Source organism: Tripterygium wilfordii, chromosome 6 (assembly GCF_013401445.1).
Source record: "Tripterygium wilfordii isolate XIE 37 chromosome 6, ASM1340144v1, whole genome shotgun sequence".
Classification (NCBI taxonomy): domain Eukaryota; kingdom Viridiplantae; phylum Streptophyta; class Magnoliopsida; order Celastrales; family Celastraceae; genus Tripterygium; species Tripterygium wilfordii.
Window position 1 is genome coordinate 10,672,367 of NC_052237.1, and position 17,210 is coordinate 10,689,576.

Genomic DNA, 17,210 nt, shown 5'->3' on the forward strand with positions numbered 1-17,210 from the left:
GATAAGGTATTCGGACCAAAAGACAACAAATAAAATCCTTTCAGATCACATGAAGCAGAGCATTATATTCGTCTATAAGACATTGATTCAAAAAGGGTAATGCAAAGACAAATAAATGAAAGTTTTTGCTGCTGCGTAAATTAGCAATGTAGTTTCTAGACTAAAAAGATGCACCGCAATGGACAGAAAACACTAATTCTTACACATTGCTTTGCACTAGTTCTTGGCCTTAATAGAATTGTTTTCCTTGATACTTGCTCTATTGTCAAGCTTGACAAAGCGTTTGAGATCTTCATAAGGAAGAGTTTCAATATTCTTCCTTCTTAATTCACTCAATGGTGTCCGTTTATCAAGCAGATGCCAGAGCCAATCAGGGTATTCAGAATCTGGAAGTATCTTGGGGTCTGCTCCATCCTTGAGAATATTGGCACCAACCACTGTTGTAGACTTGACTTCTTTAGTAAGTATTGATGCTTTGGGAGCATCACTGGCACCACCCCCTTTAGAGCCCTTCTTCGCTTTACCTCCTCCAGCAGAAAATGTTCGTCGACCCAGCAACCCACCGATTTCCTTGATAGGGATGAAGCCTCCCAAGCATCTAATGTGGTTAATCGCCATAATTCCCTTCCAATAACATCAATCATGATAATATGAGGAATCAGGTTTAAGGGGATAAACATCCATGAGTAACATCATATAATTCTATCTTTATAATCCAACTAAATTCATGGTAAAGAAGACATTCGGCTTTTACTTCATAACTTACTTGAAATAAAATCTCTCAGTGTTTAACACATAAAAATTGGATGAGCATCCATGAAATTGTTACCTTGTGAAACCCAGATTAGTTTGTCCTTAAAATAGAGATATCAACCTTATTTCTTAACAGTATGCAAACAAGAGGATCAAAATGCCATGTGATACAGTCTCTTGAAACTACATTTCAATTGTAATTAACAAAGAAGATTCTTTCCCATTTCCTAACGTGTAAAAGCAATGGCAAATTGCTCATCAATTTGTTCATGTTAAGTTCACTGGTGGTGACCATAGAGACTTGCCTAATATCCCAAGTAATGTTTAAGCATTCACCAATATGAATGAATGCATTCTAAGGTAAGAAAACTCATGCGCAAAGACCTTCTAAGGGCCTTAGGCAGTACGCGCAGTTAGGCGAGAGCCCGAGCACACAAAGGGCAATAGAAAATATATATATATATACAAACTATAAATATCCATATCTAAAACAAAATAATTCATCAATCATCATACCCAAACAGCACAGAAAAAGTGCATATAGATTTTACAACAGAATTTCCTAGTTGAAGACAGAAATGATCAATTTAGGGTAAATGTTAATGCATACCGAAAAACTGTTGCCCCTTAATTACATACAGGAACACCCGCGGAGCATATCAGAAGAAAATAAACGCTCCAAATGCTACGTCGCATCCACAGAAAATAAGCTTCGAGTCAATCGATATTACAGAGACACAGACAAGAAGAGAGTGACCTACCAGGAATTTACGAGAGCGCCTCGAGCTGGTACGGCGAGGTTGCGGATGCGATGGAAGGATAGCGATCCGGCGGCGACTCTACTCTCTATCGGCGCTCAGTTCTGCTTCCAAACTTCTTCTTCAGCGAAAGCTATTAAGCTAATATTGGTTCAAGGGCTTCTTCTCTTCTTCTTTTTTTCCAGCAAACCGCTATTGGGCCTTTTTTAATTTCGTTTAGAGAACTGGCCCAACTGATAAAGTTATTAAACAAACAGGCCCCTAATCATTTAGAGCCTGAGCGGGGAATCTGTAGGACTCCGAACGATCCCTTTTGCAAGCCGCCTCACTGAACGAAAATGGGAGAGGAGGCCGCCCCGACACCAGGATCCCCAGGTTCCTCTTCCGCCATCAAACGGGTCCGGACCGTAGATGAATGCCAGGATATGATTCAACGGAGCCTCCGAAGTAAGCATCAACAATTTTTTACTCATACTCGTCCTCCTTTCACATATTTGCGTGTTTAGGATTTTGAGTTTTATCATTCTCAAATTATTAGGAGAAGAAAGTTTGAACTTGCAATTTTGTTGCATTTCTTCCATTTCTAAGCTATTGAAATGACAGTCGGGGACTATTCGAGCCCTCTTATTTTGAGAATTTTTGGTCTGCTTCATTTGCGAATCTTCGTTATTCTTTTCTTATTGTTTGACTTGTCGGTAATAGCACCAATGGTGATATTTTTGAGGGAACAAATGGAGAAAGCTGGGTGTGGGGTGAGCGACAAATTCTTCAAGGCTGTATACTGTCAGATGCAGATGAGTGGTTGTTATAATCGGAATAAAGGGGTAACAATCCTTCGCTTGTCTGTGAAAGTTACTGATTAATTTGACATTTTAGTTTCTACTTAAGCGTGAAAATCGTTTCTATTACGCTGGGATTTAAATTTGTTGATCTGGGTTATGTTTATCTACTGAAAATAAAGCCAAGCAATAGCCTTTTGGAGAAGAGATATTATTACATTTAAATATAAAAGGAGTTCTGAAAATATTTTGCAAGGATAATATGGCAATTTAGCTCATCCTTTTTTTTTTCTCGGCAAATTGTTGATATTTGATTGATTGACATAGCTGAGCTATGAAGTACTTCATTTCTTATAAATTCTTCCGCTCTGACTTGCTAAAGTGTTTCATAGCAATATTTTCTTCGCCCTTGCTTTGGAATTTTGATAAATATTATCGTGCTTTCTGTGGCTACTACTATCTGTTTTGTCCATGTTTTAGATTATGGTATGCAGTAATCATATGAATTTTCAAGATGATGTCAACCAAGTGATTATACATGAGCTAATTCATGCATATGATGAATGTCGTGCTGCAAACTTGAACTGGACTAATTGTGCTCATCAAGCCTGTAGTGAGGTATGTGCCAGGGCCACAACTGTACATTTTACATGCCGAGGTTTTTTTTTTTGCTGTCCTGTTTAATACTGAGGCATCTTTTATCCTTTGTTCTTTCTTTTAATCCAGATTCGTGCTGGCCATCTTAGTGGTGATTGCAACTTCAAACGAGAATTGCTGCGTGGTTATATGAAAATAAAAGGCCATGAACAAGTGAGTTAAGTTTTTTTTTTGAACTTAAATATTTGGATATACTCTGACTCCAGGTCACTGTTTCTCTGATTCGCAAGATTATATGGAGCAGTTATCTGTCATCCTCGTCATGTCAAAAGTCTGTCTTTCGACTTATGTCGTCAATTTTTCGTTTGAAAGTGAATGGAGAACTTGCAATTTGAATAAGTTTCCCTTTAAATAATAGGTCTTCTATTCTAAATCTACGGACTAGAATTGAAATGATTCTTACGAAAGATGTATTAGGGGCAATAAATGTTGTATGGAAGGTTTTAAGCTTGAACTGTATAAGATACTTATAAGCTTACCAATAGTTCATGTTATTGACATCAAAACCCAAAACCCAAAGGATGTTAGCATGTCCAATGGGTACCCCAAAATGGTCACTCATTTTGGGGTACCACTTTTCCACATTTGGAGTTGCAACAGGTACCCAAAAATGGGGTATGGTACTTTGAATGCCCCAAATTTGGGGCATGTCAACCATACCCCAAAATTAAAATAACAATATTTTATTCTCTCTCCCCCATTTCTCTCTCTCTCTCTCTCCCTTTTTCTTTTATGTTATAAAATATTAAAATATTAGATTTGGTGTTGAAATGGAGTTATGGATTGGAGTGGTGTTAGAATATAGATTCCTTAAAATAGGTTTTTCGTTAAAATAGGGGAAAACATATACCCCAAAATAGGGTACATGGTTATAGATCAGCAAGCATTTCCGTTCATCGGCAATATAACAAAGCATGGCACATTTAAAAATTATTAGATTGTTTCTAGAACAAAATGGACCCTAAACCCATATCTGTTGCATCTTTTAACAGTAAGAAGCCTATTTAAAATTTTTAGGCAAAAATAGGTCTAAAATGTAGGAAATCACCTAGAAAATAATTGTTTAATTTTAAAATCTCCTCTTCCCTGGCAAGACCTAAGTCAGCATTTCGTGTTATATGATATTTGCAGATGAAAGGGCTGGGGAATGCTAACTCAGTTTTTCAGTTGTAATTCACTGAAAGGAATTTTCAAGACGTACTATCCTCCTAATAAGCCGTGCTTTGTTGCATTCCTATTCTATCCCCAAGATGTTGCTTAATAAACCAACAAAAAGAATTTGTGTTGCTATGGATGGACTGCGCACTGATGGCTATGTTGAGGGAGTCTTCTTGTTGCTGCAAAAAATTACAGTTCACTGTAGCTAAAGCTAATGCCTAATAGATGAACAAGGTATTTTCATATTAAGTAGCTCATTACTTCAGAGCAACACTGTTGTAGAAGCCACCTTTCATCCTTCTCTTTTCCGCTCCATTTTATTAGTTTTGGTTTTTTTCATTTAATTTATATGGAATGCTATCTTTGCGATAAAATCAATAGCCTAGTGGTAGAGTTGCATGGGTGCAACCTAGAGGTCACAGGGATAATTCATGAAAATAGTCTTTACACATATTATATGGGGTACAATATGCGTGCATCCTGCTTGTCCTTGAGCCTGAGCCTGCCCACTGCGGGAGCATTGTGCTCAAGAGTTATTTTCCAATCTATACGGAATGCTGTAGTTAGAATTATTATTTTCTCAAGCTCAGCTAGATTCTGGCCAAATAGTAAACTAGAAATGTCCAAATACATATTACTGGCTAGCATAGTTTATAGACAGTTATATAGTTCTAATATGTTGTCTTTGGAGGATCCGCAAACATCTAATGAAGTCGCTTTGCCTTCATGTTTGCTGTTCTCTCCTGTCAACAAATATTTCCATCCGGAGGAATATTTTTTCGAATGGAATAAGCAGAACGATGCTATATGTAGTAGACTTTGCATCGTGGTGGAATGATAGGTCAAGTGCAAAATTCTATAAGCTCTCTCTATCTTCTTTTATGATAAGAAACATGGAAATTTGTGTATCACCTGAACAAGCTATTTATCTTATGAATATGATCTGTATTATGAATTGGAAGAAGGGCTCACGGCTCACCAGGTTGAAAGAATCGGAACATGATGCTTACCACGTTGAAGGTGGAAGAATCAATCATAAGAAAAAGATGGGGGAAAGAAAGAAAACAGACATCACCATATATGTATATGCTGTTATTGTTTAGGTTTGAATTGAACAATTCTTCTTCCATTGTCATGATTAGTGAGCATGGAGTAACATCAACGCATCCTTTTTGAAAGACTTTGACTATAATTAGTCAAGAGAGGAAGTAATCTTCTATAAATAAATATATGACAATGGAGCTTCAGATGCCACTTTTTTTCTTCTTCTTCTCATCTAATCTTTTTCCTGTGCACATTTCCCCTGGTAACTTTTATCATATACCATGGCTTACTGATTTAGTTCTTTATCCGTATGCTTTACTCTTGCAATGTGGTAGTCATCTAATATTATTTCATAACTTTCTGCCAACTAAGTGTTTTATTGTGAAATATATAGGAATGCATTAGAAGAAGAGTGATGAAATCTTTGAGTGCCAACCCAAACTGCTCAGGAGCAGTCGCGAAGAATGCAATGGAAGCTGTCTGGGATACATGTTATAATGACACACAGCCCTTTGACAGAGCTCCTTGAAACATACATATATAGGTATTTGCCTACCTAACCCAACTTTTTTGCTTCAAAGGATGCCAGACAAATTTCATTCCTCTAAAAGAGTTAGAAAATATGCCTCTTATTTATTGCTTATGGCAAATTTAGCCAAAACATTCATTAAGAAGACCTTGATGCTTTATTTCTTGAAGAATCTCTATTTGACAACTTATTTCTTGAAGAATTTTGCTTCAATGAACTATCTGAACTTCAGTTGAAGAAGGCATGTGAGGGATCTTTCTGTCATAATGCATTGTTAATTTGCATGTTGTCTTGTGATATATTTTGAAAAGATTACACGAGTTGCTCAATTAGCCTAAATCAGTTAAATCAACACCTAGCAACGAAAGACTACAACAGGAATCAAAACCAAAACATCCTCAAAACTCAAGACCTAAGATCAAGTAGAACGCTTCTATGTTCTTATGAAATCCTATCCACGAGTAGTTCGTGGAAGTATTGAAGACTTAACGACAAGTCAGACAACTGTTTAGACACCTTATATTGACTTTTTATGTCACATCAACAGTTCAACTGTTCGAATATTTGAAAGTTTGCTCGAGTGTACATATTGAAAAAAAAATTTAACTCGAGTTCTTAAGTTGGAATGTTTGAACATTCAGTGATTACTAGTCAATTTTTTCGGTGATCAAAAGTTGCATTACCGTTGATGGACATATTTTAGGCTGGAAGCTTAACATTCAGACTCGTGAGTTACTAGGAGTCTAGGACCCTAAATCCTTTCAGACCAGTGCCGTGCCTTGATGTCGTCGTTCATGCTGTGCGAGGCCCATTTTTAAAAGGCCTAAATCTTTATTGAAGCCCAGCCCATTGTGATCGTGACCCCCCTGCAAGTTCACGCCTTCAGGGTTTTATACCCGCAGCAGGACAACATCACCATCGTCATAAACCCTAAATCCTCGAAAGACCAAAACTACCAAACCGTCTGCAGCGAGAATGGGTAGCAACCAAGCAGCGTTATCCTTCTTGACAAACTTGGCCCGGGCGGCCTTCGGACTGGGAACAGCCGCGGCGGTGCTTAATTCGTCTCTGTACACCGTCGACGGAGGCCAGAGGGCCGTCCTCTTCGACAGGTTCCGCGGTGTGATCGACACGACGGTTGGGGAGGGCACTCACTTTCTCATCCCTTGGCTCCAGAAGCCCTTCATCTTCGACATTCGCACTCGGCCCCACACCTTCTCTTCCATCTCCGGCACCAAGGATCTTCAGATGGTCAACCTCACTCTCCGTGTCCTCTCCCGTCCAGAGGTAAATCATTCAACTATCTGCTTCCTATACATGTTTGCATTGCCTTTTCTCTTTAGTTTTGAGGAATTTTTTGTCTTTGTTTGTTCTCTGCAGTTAAATCGTAATTTTTTTTTTCCGTTTTCAGATGCGTTTTTCTTACATATAATGAGTTTCCTTCTAGTTTAGCTAACCATATGGGTTTTGCTTTTCAGCCTTTTCTTATATGTCTGAAATTTATTTTTGTTGTAGCTTTAGGTATAGAACTTTCTTTTCTTTATACATCTAAGGATAGTATATAGTATTGAACGGTTACATTGAATGAGTGACTTTGTGGTTGGAAGGTTTCACGGTTGCCTTACATATTCCAACACCTTGGTCTTGAGTACGATGAGAAGGTGCTTCCTTCCATCGGCAATGAGGTATTGAAGGCAGTCGTTGCACAGTTTAACGCCGACCAGCTTCTGACAGACAGGCCACATGTGTCTGCCATGGTTAGGGACTCTCTGATGAAGCGTGCTAAGGACTTCAACATTGTGCTCGATGATGTGGCTATCACTCACCTGTCTTATGGGGTTGAGTTCTCAAGGGCTGTGGAGCAGAAGCAGGTGGCACAACAGGAGGCTGAGAGGTCCAAGTTCGTAGTGATGAAGGCTGACCAAGAACGGAGGGCCGCTGTTATTAGGGCCGAAGGTGAGAGTGAAGCTGCAAGACTAATTTCTGATGCGACTATCAAGGCAGGTATGGGGCTGATTGAGCTAAGGAGGATTGAGGCATCAAGGGAGATTGCTGCAACTCTTGCCAAGTCACCCAATGTGGCATACATCCCTGGTGGGCAGCAAATGCTTTTGGGTCTCAATCCAGGCATGGTTGGCCGTTGAATTGGTAAGTTTTGTTTTGCTTTCCATGTTTGAAATTTGCCACTGGAATTGGATTTTAGGTCACTTTTTTGAACTATGTAATGGTAATGTTTATTAATGTTACTTGGATTGTGTTTGCTACGTGGATTGATGGTAAGATATTTATTTACAAGTTTCTATTATTTTATGATTGTTTATTACTGAGTATCATAAAACATTCTCAGTTCTTGCTATGTAGACTTCATGATAGTGTGTAAATTGGAATTGAGGCTTAATGAGCTTGGATGTTTGCTAATACTTTTGACAATTTGAATAAAAGAAACACAAAAGTAAAGTGGCATTGAATTCGCAACAAGGCCCTTATGTAAAAAAGTGGAGGAAGCAGGCAATCACTTAACTAACTACCTTCCCATATAGGCCATGGCTGACTTGTATTTTTGGAGACTTTGTTGCTTATTTGGAGAGAGTGAAGTAGAAATCTTAGAATGGGAAGTATCTCCAAATGAACTCCTAAGAGCAATGATGGAAATCCTTTACCATGGCATCGAGGATGGTTATTGCACTGAATAAATGCTATTTATTGTATTAGACTTAATTTTTTTAAGATTTTGTTCTGGATGCTTCATAAGCTGATAGTCAACTCAATTCCTTTTGAATTCATTCATCATTGAAAACAGGCAAAGATGTTACATTTCATTGGGTGACCCTGAATGAACAAAAAAAATGATAGTTGCGTCGAGTACGAGGGAAGTATCACTTCAAGGTCTCCTGCATCTCCATCTATCACTAGCAAATGTGTGTGGGGGAATGTGACCCCGTTCACTTTATTAATTTACAGCTTTTATAGTGCTGGGTAAAGTTGTCAGGCCAGTTCATTTCTTTCTCACTTCTGCAATTGGGTGCATGATGAACTCATTAGTTCAATTGAAAACTAATTGGGATGAGAGTGATTGGTTCTGCCAGACCTTTAGAGGGTGGTTTTTTTTTTTGGCCCAACTTAATGGTTTTGCTTTTGATAATTGTGGCATTAAGATTTTCAGTTTTAGATCATAATTATGGTTTGTGTTGTAAGTTGATATTTTTCTTCTTCTTTGCAGGGATTCCGGGATGAGAGAATTCGTAAAATGAATGTGTGAATTGCTGAGGTAGTACTTATGTACTTACTCAAAAAAACTTTTATTTTGTGGCTGAGCAATATATCATCAAGGATCAAGAATTTGAAGTCTGGGAAGGAAATTGATGATGTGAACAGTTCTATTAATAATTCTCGTTCGGTTATTTTGGAACTCCAACGTTAATACAGCATATGTTTTGGACTTGATATTTTTGCGCATGCTATAGTTACTCTGAATTGCAGAGAAGCTTAGCATAATAAGAAATAGTTTTCTGCATGCCTTCTCTTTGGATTTGGGGGCTCTAAAATTCCTTCTAAAACTCTTCGAGTTCAGATTGAATTTTTTGGTTCAGCCGGCCACGTTTACTAGGCAGAGACAAGGTTCCGACTCCCTTTTACTTTTACCCACCTATGGAAGAACCCATGTGGACGATCCTGTTATTATATCATGGACCTGAGTAGGTCAGTCGGTGAGTTGGGTTGTATGTAATCTCGAATCCTGAGTTCTAGTCCCATCCCCATCCCCTTCCCCAATAAAAAAAAAAGTAAGAATAGCTAGAAACCACAACAATACTGATTCTGGCTTGTGACAATTTATTCATTGCGTGTTTGTGATGCAAACCACACCAGATTCTTATTGCTAAGTGGGGAAAATCACAAAACCTGAAAGAGTATCGAGGTTGAGCACGCTACAAACGGGACAGGAAGTTATTACATAGCCTATAAACAACATATCTGTTGCACGCGGTTCTCCAAACCCCGAACTGTAGGGAAAATTATTTCTCCAAGCATGGCACCTTTCTATAAGGTTGGAGGAATCCATATATAGCCATGTGTTTGAACATAACCAGCTTTTGCCAACAGTTCATCAGCTTCCACGGGACCTCGACTGCCCGGTTGGTATGTAGTGGACTTCATCTCACCCTTGTCAATTTTGTGCAGCAGAGGCGTGAAAATGTCCCACGCCGCCTGGTAATCAAATAAAATACGAAATGTGAAATTCCGATGGGTACGATGGGTGAAGACATTTTATGAAATGAGAGGTATAAATTTACCTTCAATTCATCTCTGCGAACAAAATGTTGCTGATCGCCTCTTATTCTGTAAAACAAGGGGGAAAACTTTCATTAGTCTTATCAATCATTATTGCAGCTGTTGCTCAAACATCTCCGACTCCCACTCAAGTTTATGCGACTCCGTCGCTTGTTTGCTTGATAGTATTGCACAAAAGCAATAGTGTAGGCTATGAGAATGCAAGCATCAGGCATGTGCAAAGTGAAAAAGAAAAAGTTAAGGCGCGTACGTGTCAAGGATAAGACGTTCATAAGCCTCTGGGATAGTAATCCCTTGATAACGTTGCCTGTATGACAAGTCGAGTTCACTTTGTGCAGTGTGCATCTCCAATCCAGGCTGCTTCACCTGCATGAGAAACGCAAACATGGAGCAGGTAAGGGGACACACATAATAGAGAGAATAATATTCGGTTAACAGTCAACTTCTCACAGCTTAATGAACTAAAGCCAAGAAAGCTGTCTGCTTCTACTAATAGGGTTTACTACATGCAAATTAAACATTATTTAGATTGCTCCATGCGCTTACAAAGCCTGTGCGCTTCAGCAGTTTTCAGTACGCAAGTGACCATGACATAATAATCATATATAGTACGTGGATCGGGCATAAAAAGGAGGAACTATGTGATGCAATAACAAAATATTCAAGAGCTTCATCATTGGCAACCATGCCCGATTCTTGTGGCCAAGGTTACGCATGCTAGAAACCGATATCCAAGGACCACACAATAGTTTACTTTGCATAAATATCTATCAACCCAATCAACAGCTCGCGTAGTTCAGCAGTCAAAAGTGGATGCAAACTCTTAATAATAAAAGAACAATGCAAAGAAATTTTTTAAGTTGGACCAAAAGTAGTATCAAGAACTCAAATGCTTCAGCAGACTAAATATGTGCACTGTTTCAAAATACAAAGGTTACTTTACTTGTTCTTCAATAACACAAAAGTTTGAGCAATGAAGAAAGATACGATTATCATACACATGAAATTTTCCAACCAGTTAGTACTCTTCCTCATGGCAGATCAAAACTTCAACATATCGTAAGAATCTGTCTCAATCTGGTTATCATAACTCTGTGGCATTATGATGACGTTTTTTTAGTGCAAACTTATGATGAGGTTAACATACCGTAAGCTTCATGTACATTGCTTCTAAAGGTTGTAGGCGTATTACAAACTCATTTCTCCCTTGCTTCTTACCTGACAACAGGACATGAGGTACAGTTTAGAGGATTTAGCCTTAACTAAACAGGGGTATACACCATGGTGAGATATATGCAATCAAATATAAAGCTGACTCAAAATGAAGGTTAAGATGCACTAACCCACAAACCAATTGGGGGAAAAAAAGCAGCAGAAAAGAAATAGGAAAAAATATATAAACAAAACTGGGATAAACCTAGAACCATTCACAGATTTATATTCAACATAATCTGGTGTGCAATGGTGAACAATAAAGGCAGGAATCATTGAGTGTAATTAATCACATGTTTCTGACAAAAAAAGAAGAAGCCATTCTACTTATTAGTTGTCCCATAATTCCTTAAAAGGAAAAGCCATCAGCTGAAAATCCTTACCTAACACTCGAATTTTGGTGGCAAAAGAAGGTTATCAAACAACATTTAAGTATTTCCACCAACATACTTTAACTATCAGTGCAATCGCAATGACCAGAAATAATTTATATACTACTTGGTGGAACCACTTCAACTTTATCAAAGAACTATTTCCGTAATTCCATTCACACACTTTTATCATCGTTCAGCTTGCTGAATTTATCCCACTCAGTCAATGAACATTATAAGTAGTCTCCAACTCTCAAATTTCACATAAGCCATGTAAATTAAGCAAAATGCCAAAGACAATATCATCAAGAACTCTACAGAAGTCAGAACGTTTCCATACATTTGAATATGTCACCAGGAACATCCTTAAATTGAACACGTATCTCAGCCTTACTGGAATTTAATGCTTTTCCTGCCTTAAGTATGAAAGGGACACCTGATGAAACATAAATGGCAACGCCAGTGAGAACAAATTGGAAATAAGAATTTACTTTGGTTATTACAATTTATAAGACTGCAAAGATTCCAAATGGGATATTCAGAAGTCAAATACCAAACCATAATTAGCTTCCATTAGGCGAGTGTGTAAATAACTTAAAAGTAATATGGGTAAATAAATCTTGCTACTTTTCATATATGAGTTCAACTATGACCGCGGACTATGGTGACAGTGTTATATCCTAACACAATCCAGATCTCCATCATCTTTTTCTTCTCCTTCTTTGCCCACTTCCGTCAAGTTTGATGGTTCTCTAAATGTAGGAATAAACAATTGAAAAATAATCATACCTTCCCATCTTTCATTATGTATTCGCAGAATAACAGTTGCAAATGTTGGGGTATTCGAGTGGTCAGGAACTGTTGGATCATTCCTATAGCCTTCATATTGTCCAAGAACAACCTCTTCATTGTTAATTGGGAGTACTGATTGAAGAACCTGAATTTCATCTAATAATTAACAAGTAGTACATGAAAGTCACATCCAGGATATGTGAAGAACTCCTAATATTATGATCCAGAGAGCAGCTAAATGTAAATAAAAGGACCCAAATACTATCTTAGTTTACAATTGAAGCCCAATAGGCAATAGTTCTGCCTCCTTAAGATTTAAAAAAAGTGCTTTTTACAAGATCCTTTTTGTAATTAGCAGTAGATGGAATGAGAATTTGGATCTATGTTGAAATTTTTTTTAGTGCTGAAGTTGTTCTTGAGAAGAGAATGTAAAATAAAAAATAAAACCAAAACTCACATTTTCAGAAGAAAGACAAACCTTAAAATGGTTTAAATGACATTAAGGATTGTATTGAAAAAGAAATACTGAGTTATCTCACACAGCCTAATAATACACAAAAGCTCCGAAAACAGCATTAGCTGTTGACATAGGAAAAAGACAATAATGAATTGAGTCAACTGATCGAAAGACATGTACATACCTTCACTTTTTCATCCCGTATGTGCTGAGGTTTGAGAGATATGGGCTTTTCCATGGCAACCAGACAAAGAACCTGGATTTCATAGAAAAACAATAAATAAAACAAAGTCCATGAATTTCTCTTATTAGAAACAAACCTACAGGTGTTAGATTAATAAAGCAAGCATAAACTACATATGCAGCACCCTGCCTTCTGAAGTCCCAAAGAGTTATTGCATGCAGAGATGATATTATTACAGAAGTACAATTTATTTCAGGCTTAAATATAATCACTCTTTTTCAGATAAGCGGCTTACTATAATCACTTACCTGCATTAGATGATTTTGAATGATATCACGAATAATTCTGCAGGGAAAGCGAACAAGATTATTACTCCATGTCCCACAGCCAATTTGGTGAATATATACCAAGACAAAGGTCAATAACGTAAGCTTTCAAGAAATTTTCTTTTAAGATATCAGGAAAAGAATAGGATTTACCAGTATTTGAAACATAAAAACTAGTCTTTTACTGTGACAGTTGGGGTATATAGATACTTTAACAACAATGACATCATATTTAGTGTCCAACAGACAACAGGGAGAGTTGACAATTATTGAGCATACCCATATTCATCAAAGTACCCACCACGACCTTCAGTTCCAAAATCCTCCCTGAAGACAATCTGTTAAATAAATGAGACTCAGATAAAGCTTGTGAGCACATTTTAAAGCCTTAGAATTACTAAAACGACACTTTACAACAAAAAATACTGTTACTTATATGGTAAAATGCAGCAACCAAACAAAATCTAACCAAGAAGCAAAACAAACTACCTTAGACTGCAAAATTTTAGAGTTGATAACATAACTAAAAAATATCCCAGGCAAGTATGCTAGTTAAATTGAGCAACAAATTGTATGTCACAAAGGTCATTTTTTCCAGTCATTGATCAAAACGAACCTTGAACCATGAGATTCAGTACCAATATTGAACATAGCTTTAAAAGACAACAAGTGGAATTATGTACTCTCTCTCCCAAGTAAAGAAAATATTTGTTTCGATTAGCTCACACTTGAAGCCCAATCTTCCTCCTTAACATCAAAAGGTGCTCTTGCAAGATCCTTTTGTGACTAGCGATAGATGGAATGAGATAAAGTTAATTTTGGAGCTTTGTCGAAGTGGTTTTAGCATTGAAGTTTTTCTTGAGCAGAGAACAAAAAAAAAAACCAAAAACCACATTTTCAAAAAAAAAAGAAGATCAATGATATTAAGGATTTTCAAAATTTTAGCTTTTATGCCCAACAATGAACAGCATTGTGCAGATGCAGAGAATTGGACCATGGCAATCCATTGCATTAGCCATATGCTCAGCAGATGCAATGCAAAAGCATGAATGGAACTGAATCACGTGATTCTGACACAATGCAGGTGATTCAATTTCAGAGTCATCATTGGTAGGAGGATTCTCACCTGTACATTGTCAATGTTGTCACGATTCCAAAGGGGTAAGAAGAAGCGATTGGCAAAACGAATAACCAACTGCAAATTTTTCATCAGTTAACTTAAAAGCAAACGAAGTATCTAAAAATGAAATGACAAATGACTAAACACCTCTGCTTGTACATACCAAGTTCTGCACCAGTTCCTTTCCCAAGTAGTGATCAATACGGTAAATTTGTGATTCATCGAACAATTCTCCAATCTCATAACTGAGTTGCTCTGCCGACCCCAAATCCTTCCCAAAAGGCTTCTCAACAACAATTCGAGTCCATCCACCAAGATCAGCTGGAAAGGATAGAAACATCCACAGAGATGCATTATTAATATAAAACTGAAATTTGTGTATATTCAAATTATGTTTAAACAGAATAAATAATTAGAAAATGATTCAGCCCATCGTATAAGTCCATGACCACACAAACATGCAAAGAGAAGGATAACTCATGCTTAATAATTGATAATTGTCATGTCAAATAAACTAGTAAATTTAGACTTCCAGCAATAAATGACTATCAATAACATCCTATAAAATATCGAATCCTCTTTTTCATATGGCTCGTGGCTGTCGAGCTCACTTATCCACTTATCCATATTCAACGTGCTTGATATTGAATCTCAAGAATACTCCCTTACACTTACAACTCATAGGCAGGAATACAGAATGAATGAAGATTAGTAGCAAATTTGCAACAAATGTAGGAGATGATTATTTTTTTTTTCTCTTTAACAACCTTCCTGCATGACGCAGCTTCTTACGCATTTATATGACTGGGAAACATGAATTCAGGTTCTTTAACATATATAATTTTTACTGTTCTAAATACAAATGAAGGACCAATCAAAAACAAAGTACAGAAGTGACCAAAAATTAAACAAGAGATCGTTAGCCTCCCATGTCATAACCAATCCTGGGTTAAAGAATCTTACATTTATTCATGCAACATTGTTTAATCATCTTGCAGACAGATGGATATACCGATGGCGGCAGTGCAAGATAAAAGAGTCTCCGAGACGAGCCTTCTTTTGTATTTTTGGAGAATTCATGTTGTGAAATTTCCTTATCCAATAGCTGAAACCCTTCTTCGGCATCATAAGAACCACTTACATATTTAATCTACAAAGAAATTATAGAGATTATCACGTATTCGCAGAGGATGCATGATGATGTAGTAGAGGATTAAACTAACCAGTTGCAAGAACTTTGATAGATCTTCCAAGTGGCTATTTGAAGCATTTTTGCCAGCAGCAAGATATCTACAATCAAGTCATAATAATTCAGATAAGCAATCAAAAAGGCCAATATAATTCCAAAAGTTAGTTGAGATATTACAACTGAAACCTGATAATAGTTTATACTCCCTCAAATCTCATCACGTCCTTTAAAATTAACATACTTAATACTTTAAAGAATTGTTAGGTTGAACCACACGGCAATCACTTATTCCCTCCGGCCTTTTCAATGACCGATCACAAAAGTGCTGACTGGAAACACTTTGGGAATAAAATTTTGATGATTCTAAAAAAAACCCTACAAAAAAATAGAGAAATAAGGAGAGAGAGAGGCCAGGTTTCTGACCCTCGAATGCGATTTCTGAGCTCATCATCTGAAATCTTAGTCCTTGCATAGCCAAAAATGTGAACTTCATTGGACTGTAGAAATCCCTGCAAATAGTTTGACCATGGTTTAACCACCCAACAGAAAAATCAAAAAGCAGCAACCAAATCAAAATGATCAACCCTGAATCAAACCTGGCGGTAGAGATTGAAGAGTGCAGGAAAAGTCTTCTTCTTGGCTAGATCACCAGAGGCACCAAGAACAATAATGGATAGACAGCCAGTTTCGGGGACAGTCTCGTACTCTCTAGCGAACGAATCGCTTCTGACACTCAATCGTTTATCCATCAACCATTGACTCGATCCCATTTAACTTGTACAACAACAACAACTACTACTACTATCTGTATTGAACAAAATTCCGAACTGTAAGCAATGATCCTACAACAATCAACGAGTCGTTTCATCATAGAAACTCAATAATTGTTCAATTTCAGATTGATTTGCTTAAAAAATTCATATAGCATAATTGCATAAACATTAACAGGCACAAAGAATTCATTTCCTGAAAAAGTATGTTGATTTTCATTACCTTTCTGTGTTCTGGATCTGAATTTGATTGGAGAAATTCAAAGGTAGCTGATAGAAAGTCTGGATTATCTACTCTGTAATCAGACAGAACAACAACAACAATAAATAAGTTTTCCAACACTTTCGAGTCGGTTGTGTGTGGGCTCACCAACTCCATTGACAGTCTCACTGACTGGTCAAGAAATTGACCTGCGGGTTCCAATATTCTCTCTTCTACCCCTAGACACACGTCAATCACTACAAATTTTCCAATTTTTGTTTGTAAAACTGAAAATCATTTTCTGTTTTTAAAAACCAAAGAGGTTTTAAGAAGGTTTGTAAAATTTTGGAGAGGATCGGTGGCAAACTTATAAATAATTTGAACTTGCCCAAACTTCTCTTTTCTTCGACCGACGATTCATTTTCTCCTCCACAAGCACACCACCCGGTATCTGGGGCACCGAATCATGGAAATAAGCCTCTGAACTTCCGCCATCCAAAATTTGTTTCCAAAACTTCTTTCAAAATCCTTTTTAGAAACCAAAATAGAAAATCATTTCCAAACATACTCCTATATTTTCAACACTAAAATAACATTGTCCGAGTCTCTAACAATGAAA

General features: G+C 37.2%; 4 protein-coding genes across 6 annotated transcripts; 2 read left to right on the forward strand and 2 right to left on the reverse strand.

The window, feature by feature from the left end:
- Positions 1-1,666, reverse strand: LOC120001124 (54S ribosomal protein L37, mitochondrial). The gene is made up of 2 exons (XM_038849389.1): positions 1,515-1,666; positions 1-624 (listed from the first exon to the last, which is right to left on the reverse strand). The coding sequence occupies exon 2, from the start codon at positions 616-618 to the stop codon at positions 217-219; it is 402 nt and encodes a 133-aa protein (XP_038705317.1). The 5' UTR covers positions 619-624; positions 1,515-1,666; the 3' UTR covers positions 1-216.
- Positions 1,667-1,770: 104 nt separating this feature from the next.
- LOC120001122 (mitochondrial inner membrane protease ATP23 homolog) lies at positions 1,771-5,942 on the forward strand. 2 transcript variants are annotated; one of them, XM_038849387.1, is made up of 5 exons: positions 1,771-1,958; positions 2,214-2,335; positions 2,771-2,908; positions 3,017-3,100; positions 5,544-5,942. In XM_038849387.1, the coding sequence occupies exons 1-5, from the start codon at positions 1,850-1,852 to the stop codon at positions 5,676-5,678; spliced, it is 588 nt and encodes a 195-aa protein (XP_038705315.1). In that variant the 5' UTR covers positions 1,771-1,849; the 3' UTR covers positions 5,679-5,942. The 2 variants fall into 2 exon arrangements, with proteins under 2 accessions (XP_038705315.1, XP_038705316.1); XM_038849388.1 differs by lacking the exon at positions 5,544-5,942 and adding an exon at positions 4,079-4,285.
- Positions 5,943-6,578: 636 nt separating this feature from the next.
- Positions 6,579-9,122, forward strand: LOC120001121 (prohibitin-3, mitochondrial). The gene is made up of 3 exons (XM_038849386.1): positions 6,579-6,965; positions 7,286-7,826; positions 8,899-9,122. The coding sequence occupies exons 1-2, from the start codon at positions 6,654-6,656 to the stop codon at positions 7,820-7,822; spliced, it is 849 nt and encodes a 282-aa protein (XP_038705314.1). The 5' UTR covers positions 6,579-6,653; the 3' UTR covers positions 7,823-7,826; positions 8,899-9,122.
- Positions 9,123-9,469: 347 nt separating this feature from the next.
- LOC120001120 (glucose-6-phosphate 1-dehydrogenase 6, cytoplasmic-like) lies at positions 9,470-17,097 on the reverse strand. 2 transcript variants are annotated; one of them, XM_038849385.1, is made up of 16 exons: positions 16,613-17,097; positions 16,216-16,461; positions 16,043-16,128; positions 15,654-15,720; positions 15,394-15,580; positions 14,594-14,751; positions 14,437-14,505; positions 13,590-13,648; positions 13,293-13,329; positions 12,985-13,056; positions 12,341-12,488; positions 11,892-11,987; positions 11,116-11,186; positions 10,219-10,334; positions 9,971-10,016; positions 9,470-9,884 (listed from the first exon to the last, which is right to left on the reverse strand). In XM_038849385.1, the coding sequence occupies exons 2-16, from the start codon at positions 16,387-16,389 to the stop codon at positions 9,717-9,719; spliced, it is 1,554 nt and encodes a 517-aa protein (XP_038705313.1). In that variant the 5' UTR covers positions 16,390-16,461; positions 16,613-17,097; the 3' UTR covers positions 9,470-9,716. The 2 variants fall into 2 exon arrangements, with proteins under 2 accessions (XP_038705313.1, XP_038705312.1); XM_038849384.1 differs by having other exon boundaries at positions 16,216-16,424; positions 16,613-17,096.
- Positions 17,098-17,210: the final 113 nt, after the last annotated feature.